The sequence below is a fragment of the Poecilia latipinna genome, unplaced genomic scaffold (genome assembly GCF_001443285.1).
Source record: "Poecilia latipinna isolate Pla-1442-1.1 unplaced genomic scaffold, P_latipinna-1.0 Scaffold646, whole genome shotgun sequence".
NCBI lineage: Eukaryota > Metazoa > Chordata > Actinopteri > Cyprinodontiformes > Poeciliidae > Poecilia > Poecilia latipinna.
In genome coordinates this window covers 77,978-91,622 of record NW_015113262.1, presented here as the reverse complement: position 1 = coordinate 91,622, position 13,645 = coordinate 77,978, and the positions used below count along the sequence as shown (strand labels likewise).

At 41.4% G+C, this 13,645-nt stretch overlaps 2 protein-coding genes across 4 annotated transcripts in view; one reads left to right on the top strand and one right to left on the bottom strand.

Moving 5' to 3' along the window:
- gpbp1l1 (GC-rich promoter binding protein 1-like 1) overlaps nt 1-9,207 on the top strand; it is a 29,712-nt gene extending 20,505 nt beyond the window's left edge. For all 3 annotated transcript variants that reach the window (XM_015043710.1, XM_015043708.1, XM_015043709.1), the window contains exons 3-12: nt 367-481; nt 3,179-3,308; nt 4,476-4,807; nt 4,908-4,983; nt 5,066-5,262; nt 5,717-5,860; nt 6,003-6,158; nt 6,990-7,114; nt 7,191-7,293; nt 8,519-9,207. In XM_015043710.1, coding sequence (XP_014899196.1) covers nt 422-481; nt 3,179-3,308; nt 4,476-4,807; nt 4,908-4,983; nt 5,066-5,262; nt 5,717-5,860; nt 6,003-6,158; nt 6,990-7,114; nt 7,191-7,293; nt 8,519-8,689 — 1,494 coding nt within the window. In that variant the 5' untranslated portion in view covers nt 367-421 and the 3' untranslated portion in view covers nt 8,690-9,207. The remainder of the gene's footprint in view (nt 1-366; nt 482-3,178; nt 3,309-4,475; nt 4,808-4,907; nt 4,984-5,065; nt 5,263-5,716; nt 5,861-6,002; nt 6,159-6,989; nt 7,115-7,190; nt 7,294-8,518) is intronic.
- A 1,587-nt stretch (nt 9,208-10,794) lies between these two features.
- Nucleotides 10,795-13,645, bottom strand: part of LOC106954312 (nuclear autoantigenic sperm protein-like) — a 9,686-nt gene continuing 6,835 nt past the window's right edge. Inside the window, exons 12-13 of the mRNA XM_015043705.1 lie at nt 11,986-12,063; nt 10,795-11,220 (exon numbers count right to left, since the gene is read on the bottom strand). Of these exons, the coding sequence (XP_014899191.1) occupies nt 11,098-11,220; nt 11,986-12,063 (201 nt within the window). The 3' untranslated portion in view covers nt 10,795-11,097. The remainder of the gene's footprint in view (nt 11,221-11,985; nt 12,064-13,645) is intronic.

Sequence of the window (13,645 nt, the reverse complement as noted above, 5' to 3'; positions counted from 1 at the left end):
GCCCGGCGCTAACCAGAAGTGGTTCAGCAACTTTTATGTTTTCCTACTCGTCCATTTCCAATGAAAAAGACTTATTTACCACATAAGAAAATGTCTTGCATAAGTATTTTTTGGTAAAAGAATCACAGAGCTAAATTAAACCGTGTGTTTACAACCAAGCTGTCAGATTATCAACTTCACAGGCGCAGCTGCAGCACATCCCGCTTTGTTTCCTGCTAAAAATAGCTTCTGACTTCCCCTTTTTGAGACCTTTTTCTGCAAATCATTTATTGATCCAACACAAAATTACCATCAGAGGCGTTTTGAATAAAGCATGAATCTTATCTTTTCCTGAATTTAATCCCCAGAAATTGATTGTTTCTGTAGATCCTGGCCATGAGGTTTGATGCCTCCATCCACTGACCAGAAACACTGGACCTAAATGGCGCAGCATGACTTTGTCCCTGCCTGGCTTAACTTCTCCACACCCCAGCCTGCCAAGGTAGTGAAGTGTGTGTGTGTGTGTGTGTGTGTGTGTGTGTGTGTGTGTGTGTGTGTGTGTGTGCGAGAAAGGATTGGGGGGGTTTTGCACACACTGCTCCAATATATCTTGGGATCTGAGTGTGTGTCTGCATTCAGAGATAAATTCCCCTCACGGTTGATGACTGCAATCAGTTTGTGGTGCAGCAGAGCCTCAAAACGGTTTTTGGTGTTTTAATAAGGGAAACATGCATACGTGTCAAATGTTGTACTCTGAGTTTAGACCTCATCAGATTTGCTACTTTTGACTTCATAGATTTTTTTTGTGTTTTGTGTGGCTCTTCAGACCCTCCATTGTGACTTTCAGTAATTTTGGTCAAAATGTTATAAAGACCTGTTGACATATTTGCTTATAACATGTATATAAAAGGCTAGTTAAACATAATTTTTTCTGTTTTCATGTAGAATTTCCACAACCAATTAGAACTGAATTGAATAACTGTGATTATTGGAATAATCGTCAGCTCATTTGGTTATTGATTAACTGGAGTTTAGTTTAGTCTCAAAATAGGCCATTTACTGAAAGAACAACTCAGTCAAGAGCAGGAAATAAGACAAAACTGTAGAAATATATAAACAAAGTTTTTCATAGACAACCGTATCTAAATTCTCGGTTATGTGTCTGAGGTTGCAAACAAAAACCTTAAATTATAGTTTTAATGACAGTATTTGAACATGATTTCATATTTCCTCAGGCTCAGTACTCGGTTATCTCCGAGTCGTTGTTGGGAAAGATTTCATTTTTGTGTTAGAATTGCCTTGATCGAGTGGTTCTGTGTCAAATAGAACAGAATGGCTTTACTGCACAGAATATGTGCGAAATAACAACATGATCTGTTTTACCAAAGGATTTGTATTAAAAAGTGTTTTCCTTGCACGGTCTGTGTGTTTAGAGGTAGACAGTGGAAGAAAACCAGGCTTTAAACTTGACTGAGTGCAAAGATTTGTTTTCTGACATGGACATGCATCAAACAGAAACTACAACAGGTTTGTTGTAGTTGTAGTTGGTGCTTTCTTGCTCTGCATGTATGGTTGCCAAATTTAAAAAAAAAGTTTTAATTGTAACTTTTTGTCCTTGATGTTGACTCCTTTTACTTTATTCACCTTTATGTTACAACCACAAACCTCAGTGGATTTTATGAAGTTTATTTACATCGCAAATAAACTTCAGCAACAAAGCAGTTCAAAGTGCTTTACACCATGAAACAAATCAAAAAGTCACCTGGTGTGAAACGAGCAATAAACATTGCATTTTGTCAAAAATGATCAAGCAAATATACATCAGATATATCAGTCAATGTTCAAATTATGATTTGCTGAGCGTCAAAGCTGTACGCTGCTTCTCCATGTTTGGTTCTGGGGATAAATGCATATTTGCGTGGTGCAACAGCTCAGTCAAAGCCCAGACAGAAATCAGATTGGGAATTTGTAGCAAGACAATAAAACTTGCAGCAAAACTGGTTCTACTAAATCTGAAATCTAATACATGCCACACGTCTCAGATTTTTAAGAGGTTTTTTTTTGTTGTTTCTTTTTTACAACCTGTGTATAATTCTCTCCCACTTTACGATCACTCACTCCTTTGTGTTGGGCAATCAGACGGAGGCCTAATAAAACACGCCGAGGTTTGCGGTTGTAATTTTTACAGCATGTGAAGAAGTTCAGAGGATGAGACCGGTCGTGTGAAGCGCTGTAACTTAAAGCTGTAGAACCAGTTCTTCGGCTGCTGTTTGGTGTGGTCGGACTTCCTAAAGCCGTAATATTAGAAACGGGAAGCTGCTCTTTGTTCCCGACTGTTTGGCACTTTATTTGACCTCTGGGTTGACTTCTTCCACCCGTCTGTGTTCACATAACAAGTTGAAACTCTAGTTTACTCCCCAGAAGATGTTTTTATGTTGTGGAAGTGATCAGACGGGCGTGTGCTGAGGAACGTAATCTGAACTGACCTTCGGACTTCACAGAACAACGGGTCGATGGTTCGGCTACATCAGAGTAGTTGCGGTCCTGGCTTTCGGTGTGTGTGGTGACTTTTAGTTGTTTAATTTCCTGCTCTACTTTAGATTCCCCTAGTTACTCTTTAACTTGGTACATTGTTTTGAAAGGAAAGCAATTACACAGTCAGCAAAAACAAAAAAAAATCTTACCAAGTATTTTTGATCTAGTGCAAATATCTTAATACAGTTGAAATAAAACAAAATAACTTACAAGAAGCTGTTTTAGCAAGATGGAGGAGCTTGTTTTAACTAAATAAGTTCTTAATATTGATTGAAAATGTATTAGTTCTACTGGCAGATAATTTTACTTGTAACATGGGAAAAATGTCTTAATGAAATAATGTGCAAGTGGAATTAGTACTTTTTAAAAATCAATATTAAGGAATTATTGACTTAAAACAAGCTCCTACATCTTGGTAATAAGTTACTTGCGAGTTAGTTTTGTTTTGTCTCATTTCAAATGTTCTAAGATTTTTTTTATTTTTTATTTTTTGCTGAGATGGATCATAAACGTTTACACGCCATCAAAACCTCCTAAAGAATATTCAGAGAGGTTCACCTTCTCTGTTCTACCGTTTTTTTTACTGTATCCTGGAGAAAATAGAGAAAATGTCGTTGGATCGTGTTTCCTGGTTGACTGACGCTTCCTTTCTGTCGTCCTTCAGTCCCCTGCTGCCAACCTTGACAAGCAAGGTGAGCCTCACCACCACAGAGACGCCAGACCTGCTGTGAGCCGCCGCCGCCACAACTCCTCTGATGGATTCTTCAACAACGGCTCCCTGCGTGCTCCAGCAGGTAACCCCATCACTGACCTTATTTCAGACTTCCATCTTGGGGTGGGCGATATCGATGTAGTTTTATCACGGTGCTTTGCGGTGCTGTTGTGATAACGATAAAAGTGACGAGAAGAACTATTTACTACTTCTGTTTTAGGTTGCTGTGCGACTGTGACTGCGTGTCACAGCAATTATAGCCCCACAAACACAAATATTGCTTTTGAAAAGCATTCACATTTCAATGTAATCACGTTTAATCTGTGGCACATAAAGCAGGTAGGCGCTGCACGAGCCGTATGTGGGTGCTGCGCTAAAGCGGGTGCCAAAACAATGGCCAAAAAGTTATTTCTAGTGGCCGTTTTCTGTATAGAACTGGTTGCGCCTGAGCATTTAATCATATTTTCAGATTTATTGATGCTTTCATTGAACAAATGGTGGAGAACAAAGTGCACCAATACGGACCATTTTGGAGGTTTTCAAACGGGATTAATTGCAATTTATCGCAGCGACAATCATAAGAAATTTATCACAATAGATGATCAATGATGCTATAAATGCCCAGCCCTGCTTTCTAGTGTTAGTAGAGAACAGTCCTTTAATCAACACTTCTGAACCGGTTTAGAGGAATCTCTGCTTCGGATGTCTTTGGAGTGTCTCTATAGCAACCAATTTTTCTCTGGAGACTAAAATTTTTGCCCATTCGTCTTGGGGAAAAAGTACCTCAATTTCAGTCAAAATCTAAGATTACTTTATTGATCAATGCAAGTAAAAAATTATTTTTCCAAACAGCAGAGAAATAATAAAAATATTGAGTAAAAGCAAATAGTAGAAAGCATCAGACCAGATGAAGAGGATCAATTTGAAAGTTTTTCTCCATATCCTCAAATGAGCTTGGGTCTGCACTGTGACTCGGCCTTTCTAACTCATAACTTGTGGACTTTTCAAACTAAATGTAGGAGTATCAAAATAAAGGCTAAATGGAAACGTTTTTGTAAAATCTTGTATCCGTTGCCTTCTACCTCACTTCTATGTCCAACTTTGTGTTGGTTTATTATTCTGCATGAACTTTGTACAATAAAAAAAAATATTGGATTCAGCTATGTAATGTTATAAACTATAGCTGGTGGAGGTTTAAACCAGGACAGTTTGTTATTCTAATGTGTTTTTGTTTATGACGTATTTTCAGGTGATGGCTGGCAGCAGCCCTCGCTGCTCCTGAGGCATGACTCTGTGGACTCCGGCGTGGCCAAGGGTGGGCACGGCGGACTGGCGGGGGGCTCCTGTTGGAAGGAAGCTCCCAACTGGCACGGAGCCCCACGTGGCGGCGCCCAGGATGGCCACCACCACCAGGGGCGCCACCCCAAACGGGGCGGAGGCGACAGGGACAGGCAGGGGGGGCACCGGCAGCGCAACGGCAACTTCCATCCCCGCAAGGGAACCTCGTACCAGGACAAGTTCCCCAACGAGGAACGCAAAGACGGCAAGGACGACAAGCTGAACTTTGTAGAAGAGGACTTTGTGAGTTCTGGATGCCAATTTACTAGAAGCTAACTTCAATTTTTTTCTTTTTTTACCGGATGTAAAATGTTTTTTGTTTTTGTTTTTTTGTTTTTTGCAGCCCTCCCTCAACCCTGAAACAACTGGAAAGTCTGGCACTCAGATGCGAACAGTTGCTCCCCACGCCGGGGTGTGGGGTACGAGAGCCTCTAGTGGAGACGAGCTCGCAGCGATCAAACGTTTCTGCTGGTAACACCAATTCTCCTGCGTCTGTTCCAGAAAACCCTCCTGTCAGCAAACAGATGGTGTCCAAAATGCTGGTCATCAAGAAGGTTTCCAAGGAGGACTCCGGCACGGCGTTCTCTGCAGGGTTCGCCACTGCTGGCACCTTGCCCACCAACGGCAGCAAAGCTCCCCTCACGGGCTCCAGCGTCTACAAGAACCTGGTCCCCAAGCCTGCTGTGGCCCCCACCAAGGTAGGGCAGAGGGGCCCCAGAAGAGGCCGACATTCTACTTGGCTTCTGACAGTTTACATGCTGTTTTCTCTCAGGATTAGTTACTATTTACTTACAAAGTGAAGCCTCTACCTTCAGGGTAAACAGGTTTTAGGTTTTAGCTCATTTGGGCCACATGGGGCAGCAGAGATTCATCAAAACATCTCAATAGAGGTTTTTTTCTGAACAGTGTCTGGTGTTGGGATGAAAATGGAGGAGTTAATGAAGCTCTTTTTATGTCTGGATCAAGATGCTTCATATTGTTGTTATCAGTTATTGAGCCAGTTGAGGTTGTAATGATCCGTTTCCGCAACTTATCGCTAATAATAATCTTTACAAAACATATATGGTGAGGCCTAAAGCTGACGGAAATATTTGATGTGGTGAAAATGGAGGATAAAAATAAATAAATAAAGCGACTTGTGGTCTTCTCCAGAGCACCCAGTGGAAAGCCGGTGGTAGAGAGATCACCAAGTCTGGCCTTCACATGCCAGGCCGGGATTCAGTCTTCACCAGCCCCGTCTCTGCAGCCAAACCCAGCACCCCAGTCAGCGCACCGCAGCACAACACCCAGAAAGAGGTTAGAGCTGAGCCACCTGACGCTTCTGAAACACAAAGCTGAGAACCGGCACACTGCGAAATGAACCGTCAGAAACGATGAGCGGCGGACATTTGTGTCATTTTGGACAAAGACGCTAAACTTTTCCTGTTACCCCCCGCAGCACCCTTCCAGCACGACTCCCCCCATAGACATCGCTCCCTCCAGGCTGAAGCTGATGCGCCGCGGTCCGGACCGGAAGAGCGAGTTCCTGCGAACTCTGAAGGACGAGGGCACCGGAGAGCTGACGACCAGCAGCAGCCCGGGAACGTCAGGAGAGGTGAGGCGGCCAGCTCAAACCTACGGGGGTTAAGAACCGTCGCTCTTTTCCTTCCATTGTAAAATTATGTGGATTTTGTGGTGATAAAAAAGTTTAAGAGATATGAATGAAAATAAGAGGCAGTATTGTGTAAAATCTGGTTTTAACAAATTTTGCTGAGTAATTGTCTCAGAAATGATTGGCATAAACAATAATATTGTTTGAAGACCTTTTTAAACTGATGTAATGGTAATGACATGATAATGCAAGTGATGTCCTGCCAAAAATAAATACACTTTACGTCCAAAAGAACACTAAACACTAGAACTGGTAAACAAAACAGTCAGAAACCAAAAATAAGACGGACTCTCAGCCTCCATTAACAAAAAATGAACTTGAATAAAAATTGAACACAGCATGAAACCAAAGTGGAAATAAAAACTACATTCAACCAGAAGAGTGCAGATTATGAAGTCTGTATGCTTTATTGCCCTTCAATAATCATTACATTTAGATAGAGATGTTCGTATCCGACTACCTGATGCAGTGGTTCACTCCTTCCTCCCACTAAGGAAATGAGGAGGTGAGCGGAGCGGTCAGTGGAGTTGAGCCGTTTTTCATCCAGTGTCATCAGTAGAAAAAGGCAGGAAGAAACGATAAAGCCGCTAAATTAAAATGAGGTCGCTAATTTTCATTTATCATGCGATTAATTGATTTATTGTTTATTGCGACAAACCTAGTTGGGACCCAAGTTTGCAAAACAAAATTTTTTTGCTCTAATGTATCACACCGTATGTATTATGATTTTGTTAACATGTTTTATGCGTTTGTTTGTTTTGCTCTCCTCCCCAGGGTGAGAGCAGCACCCCGGAGCCCAAAGTGTACAGCGAGGAGGTGTGCCACGAGAACGGCCTGTCCTACTCCCTCAGTGACTCAGACACTGAACACCTTTCCAGCTCCCTGGAGGCAGAGCACAGGTGAGGAAAACCGGACTACTGGTTCTGAGTCGCACAAATTCTGGGCGCATCCAACTAACGCTGGGGATCGGTGCAGGTTGCTGAAGGCCATGGGCTGGCAGGAGTACCCAGAAAACGACGACAACTTCCTCCCTCTGACAGAAGATGAGCTGAGAGAGTTCCAAACTAAAACAGAACAGGTGAGGACTGTGAGAAAAAAGAAAATGCAATCAGATATCGTTCTGCTTTCCTCGTTCAGGGTTCATATGGGGGCAGGAAATCCTTCAAAATGATTGAAATTCAATTGGGGGTTTTCAAGGTTGGGAAAGTGCTTGATTTTCAAACTGTACAGTTTGGTAATAAAGTAGAATTTAATGTTGGATTAATACGGGAGCCAAGAGTGGACATTTTACTTAAATGCTTTTTCCCCCCCGATAGATTTCTTAAGGTAATAACTGAATTTCCTGATGGTTTTCCTCAGAGTAACCATCTTAAGAGTACCTAGTATTAGTCATACTAAGAAAAAATATGACAATAAAATTATGAGATTAAAGTCCTATTACAAAAATAAACTCGAAATAATACAAAAATAGTTGTATTACAAGAACAGTCATAATATTACGGAATGAAGTTGTAGCTTTATGAGAATAAAGTTCAGCTATAACGAGAATAAAATTGTAATATTGACTTTTTATTTTCATAATGTCATGACTATTCTTGTAATATTATGATTCTGTTTTGCTAATTTTATAAAAATATTTTTTTTTCTTGGCGTGACCCTAATACTCCATTGTGTATGTAGTGAACTGAAGCTGTATTTTATCATTTTTTTAGTTCATTTGTATTTACTGCACTTGGTTACAAAAAAATATTTTTTGGAAGTTTTCTGTTTTTTTCCAACTGAATTAGGATAATTTTGCACAGCTGAATCCAAAAATCACATCCATTTTTCTCAATCAGGTCAGGTTTTTATTCTGATTTGTTTTAGAGAAATCCGACCTTCTGACTAAATCAATGACATTTTAGTGACATCATCAGTTCATTTCCGTTAATATTTCTCATCCGAAAAAGTTTACCAAGACAGTGCATTAATGAAATGTTATAAACTAGGATTCCTGTAAATTGAATCATGAACACAGATGAGGGTAAATTGAACTTTACGTCTCCATCTCGCTGATCCCAGATTCTCAGGAAACCGTTCCAGATGTGAGAACAAGTCATGCATTTTGATGCTTATGTTGCTCCATAGGTCAGAAAGTTGACCTGATTGAGCAAAACCAAATTGATTCACTTCATCAAAATGACCCCAAAACAGTTGAAAAACCCCAGACAACTTTTTTGGCCGTTGTGGCCAGTGTTATCTGCAAAGTGTGGTGCTGGAAAAGTATGAAAACTTTCCTTACAAATACTTATGCTTTCTACCAGCTGAAGAAGAACGGCATGCAGAGAAACGGGGTTCTCCCCAGGACGCGGGGCGTGACCCTCCACTTCACCCCCTGGAGGAGTGTGGCGGAGGCGCATGTGGAGGAGGGCTCTGAGTCCGACACCAGTAGCAGCAGCCAGACCTCGGACGACGACGACTGCACCAGATCCTAACACGGCTTTACGGAACAAAACATCCAACAAAAACAGCCAACACCACATCCCAGCAAGCAACCCCCTCTTCCTGTCTCATCTTTTCTTTTTAGAGCACCATTTTGAAATTTGGGTTTTTTTGTTGTTTTGTTTTTTTCGTCATTCTTGCACAAGGGAAAAACCAATCATATCCCAGTGAAGGGGGAGATTCCTGCTCTGCCAGACGTTGTTTTCCCTGCGTTTCCTCCTTCACTGCAGTCCTTTGACCTCTGACCCTCCTCCTCCCTCTCCTCACCCTCTTCCTTTTTCTTCCTCGCTTTGTTGAACTGAAGTGTTCATCAAGAAAAGAAGGGCAATGAATGCACACTTGATTCTGCTTTAAACAGACTAACTCATTTCATTGATGATGCTGATGACACATTAATAATGATATTAATAAAAATTGGTTCCTGACAAGCTGATATGTTTCACTATGAATCTTGACTACTGTGGTGTTTCATCTCCAAGCCTCTTTACATTGTCTAGGCCAGTTGTAAAAGAAAAAAAAAATGAAACGCTGCCTTTATTTTGTGTGAGACTACAGGGTTGTTTTTAGCTCAACTTTGCAGAATGAAATGTTTTCGCTTTCTTTAATGCCTTTCTACGAAATAAAAGTGCTCCAAGAAGACACTAGAACTAATGTTTTCTATAGGTTGGAAACTTTAGGAAGTATATGGAAATGTACAAAAACAAGTCTGGGACATTTTTTTTTCTCTATCATTTTAATGTCGTCTGTCTCATTTAAAATAGATTAAGATTTGTTGCTGGAGTTTTGTTTGCGTTTTTCCAGCTAACTGTGTTTTCAGAGACGCGTCCTGTCCGGTTTGAAAGGCTCCAGATTGACTGTTGTAGGTAACTAAGCTCATTTTTAGCTCAGATCTTGGTTATAATTTTAGGTGATCTTAGCTGGAGTTTAGATCAGGCCTTATAAATCCAACACTAGCCCATAAGCATCGATCCATCCCAACTAATTAACATGAACTAGAAGTCCAAAGTAAACCTGATAAGACTTTTTTGCTTTTATTTACAGACTATAAATTGTGTAAGCAGTGTAACTTCTCCCGTTTTCGGCTTTGGTTTTTACATCTTCTAGCTCCATTTTGTTGCCACCGCAGGGTGAGTCCATTGTGCATCTTCTGGGATGTGTGGTAAGAGCAGGGCAGTGCCGTTTTTACTTCATATCGCACGTTCTCTTTTGGCTTTTCTGTTCCCCAGAAGCCAGAGCCCAAACATCTAGCAAATCTGTCTTTTTTTGCCTGAGTTCAGCTCAGGCCATAAATCTAAACTCTAATCCTGGAGTTCTTGGCCCCTTTTACTTACTCAGGCTGTGTCAGTAAAACAAAAATGTTAGTTTATCTTAGGGTTCAATGTATTTCACTGTGCTTTAGCAGACCCAACACCTAGTAGTGCAACCCTAATTATAAAATGTTAGGGGATGATTTTCATGTTTTTACAAAAAAAAAGAAAACTTGTCTAAGTGCGTATTCAGCCCCTTCTTTTGAAGCCTCTAATAAAATCCACCTACTAAAGGGCAAGTGTTTAGTTGAATCTTATTGTGGTTCCAGGTATTTCTTATGTCTTGTAAATTGGCTTGGCTCATTTAATCTGCTGTCAAAGCTAAAACTACAGGCAGACTACAATCCTAAAACAGCGCAGAAAATCAACGTCATTGTTTGCTACTTTTGCTGTTCACTGATTGGCCCACTCAAAAATCCACTGGAGACAATCCGAGCCAAGGAGAGGAAGCCCAGACTGTGCTGGAAGCGAGGTACACCTCAGAGCTAGGTTAGGTGTATAATTAATGATTTGAACCAGGCGTGAGCCAAACATTTGGCTTCGCGATGCCTGGTTTTGAACCTCTGAATTTCACTTTCACTCAAACTACATTATTTGAAATTACAGACTTGCCATTACTGCTTGTTATGGCAATAAATAGCTAGAATTAGCATTTTATTGCCAATGACAGCAAAAAAATGCTATAATTAGGATTTGGAAAAGAACCAGCATGAATTCAAGTTCTTGCGACCAGTTTACCTTTAACATGCCTGGTGTCATGTCTCCTGAAACACCTGAGTCAAATCAGATCATTAGGAAGAAAGGTCATCCAACAGTCTTTATTAACTTTACAGGTTACAAAAAGGTTTAGAAAAACATATTTACAACAGCAGCAACACGGTGTGCGAGCTGTCCAGGAGAATGTGAACCAGTCTGGCTTCACTGCCTTAAAATGCAACAAGTGAGGAGGCTCCAGGTTCTGTGGTCGTGGTCTTTACGCAGCCAAACCTGAACATTGGAGTTCTGAACTTCAGAGATGCGTCCCCTGAGCCGAGTCTACTTCATATTCTTGGACAGTGAGAATCAAGGAAAGTGGAAGGAAGCCTAAGGACTCGTCACTTTGCCACCTCCATGTTTTCTCCGTTAGCTTTGTGGATCTTGTTGGTGCGGGGCTCCTGGTCGTCGTCCTGCTTCACCCTCTTCACTACAGCTTCCTTTACCGGACTTTCTGGTTTCCTCTGAAAGGAAGCAGAAAAATTAGGCCACCATACCACAGGGCATTCTGGGTAATTTATAAATAAATAGCTTGTGGTCTTTTACCAAAGACAAAAGATAAATTCTGAATTTGACACCACTTCATCTGTTTAAAGTTTGTGAAACACCAAGTTGTGCTCAGTGTTTCCTTCAGGTTCTTGGTGCAGTTGATACCACACCAGTGGAAAAAAAATTTAACAAATGTTGCAATTTTGGTCCCCAAAGGAACCAAGTCTCACCATTGGTCACAGACCCTGGATCTCTTCAGTAGGTCTGTGGAAAACATCATGTAGCCTATTGCTGAAGATCAAACTACTGTAATGCAGCCAAAACGGCACCTGGGTTCCACTAATGCCAATTGATGCATATTCTACACATACAAGAATTGGCCAATTAGTAGCAGGAATGAGCCCATTTCTAAATTTTACATATTGTGCTAAATATATGTTAATCTGCTTAATTTAATATCCACCTGACAGCAAGAAAATGCTTTAAAAAACAAATACACAAATTTAGGCAGTAAGAGGTTTACAAAATAAAAATCATATAAAAAGGCAATTTATAACTTCACTGAGAGTACCATCATCATTAACTGCATGTTTGAATTTGCATTATTCCTTGAAGTAACCCAAAATTCCTGTTCTAGTTCGATCTGAACTTTCGGATGGAATTCCTTTAAAAAACTACTTTAAAGGAAGCCGAGGTCCTCGACCTACACCGGGGTCACCGTCAAACGTCTGAGCGCTCACCTTCTTTCTGACCAGGTGGGAGATATCAGACACTGGGACTGTGGGGGGATGTTCACTGGTGCTGTTGGTGCTTTGCAGCTGGTTGGAAAGTGAGACAAAAAGCCGTTAGGAAAAACAACACAAACTTCGGCAGTAAGAGACGCAACTGAAACCTTTAACTTTGCTTTGGACAAATGAGAAACGAACCAGAACTAGTTCAAGTTAAAGTTAGATCATAACACTCCCCCTGCTGGCCATCTGGGGGACATTCCACAATGTTTGACCGATGAGAGTTTTGGTCCTTTCAGGAACCTCCTCTGTATTTTGTTTGGGTTTTAATGCCTGGCCTACATCAGAGCTTTTCGCAGTGACAGGAAGTGAGTTTTTAAGAAATCAGAAGCTTCAAATATCTTGTTTCCCAGTGTGAATGTTTTGTCCATGTTATTTCAGGAGCAGACTTACTGCTGGACGGGACAAAGAGTCAGCAGGGCTGACGGTAGAATCAGGCAAAGCAGAGGAACTGGAGGCTCCGTCCTACAGGTGGGAACAAAGCAAACAAAAACTCAGAACAGGAGCTGTGGAGCATCTGTCAGCAATAAGAAGGCAAACATGAGGATTAATCATCTGTGGATTGGTCCAAATAATCAAGTATTCAGAATATAAGCAACATCTTGGTAGGTTATTTCTTTCTTTGAAAGAGCTTCTGCAGGGTTTCACCAGCTCAAAGACTTTGTAAGGCTAGGAGCAGAATTTAAAATACATATAAATAAATCGTATGTGTTGGCCTGAGAACTGGTTATAAATTTGCACTTACCCATGATCGATGTAAAAAAGCTGGCCAGCTTCACGCTAGCTAGCCTTCAATTGTGTATTAGTAGCATGTTAGCGGAAGCCACAAGTGCCTCTAAGCACAGACGTCTGCATGTGAATCAAAGTTTTGCATAATTGAACAGCATAAGGAAAAAAAAAGCTACATGGAATATAAGATGAAATAATTCTGGAACAGAATGTAATACCTGTGATTAATGTATTTAAGGCTAACTTGTTTTTTTTTTTTTTTCTGGGGAATTTAATGTAATTTTAGACACAAATTTAAGACTAAGGATGTAGATGCCCTGAACTAAAAAGAAAAACCCAGAATAAGCAGTTTGTTCATTCCCAGCTCACCTGAGCCTCCTCAGCGCTGCTCTTCATCCCTTCAGTTGCGTCCTCCACCTTCTCCTGGATCTCTGGGAGCAGAGCCTTCAGCTCCTCCATCTCCTTCCTCTCGTCTTCCAGAGCTTCTGGATCCTCGGCTTTGTCCATCATCTCCTGAAGTTTCTCTGAAAGGTCAACAACGTCAGACTAAAAGGTCTGCTCTCCGCGTGGTGATCTGCTGTGGTGGCAGGTGGGCGGCGCCTCACCCAGCCTGTTCTTGATGACCGAGATGGAGCTGTTCAGGGCCTGGATGGCCAGGGCATACTGGAGGTTCAGGCTGTGGGCGACCCCCAGCTGATAGTGGGTCTCTGCCAGCAGGCGGCTGTCCGGGTCCAGGTGCTTCAGCTGGAGCTTCAGACACTCCTGGAAGTCCTCGAGTGCCTGGTTGTAGTTTCCTGACATGCAGATTAAATATGAGCAACAATATTACAGATCATCATCCAAGAACAAACGTCTTAAAACAGAAGTGTCCAAAGTGTGGCCC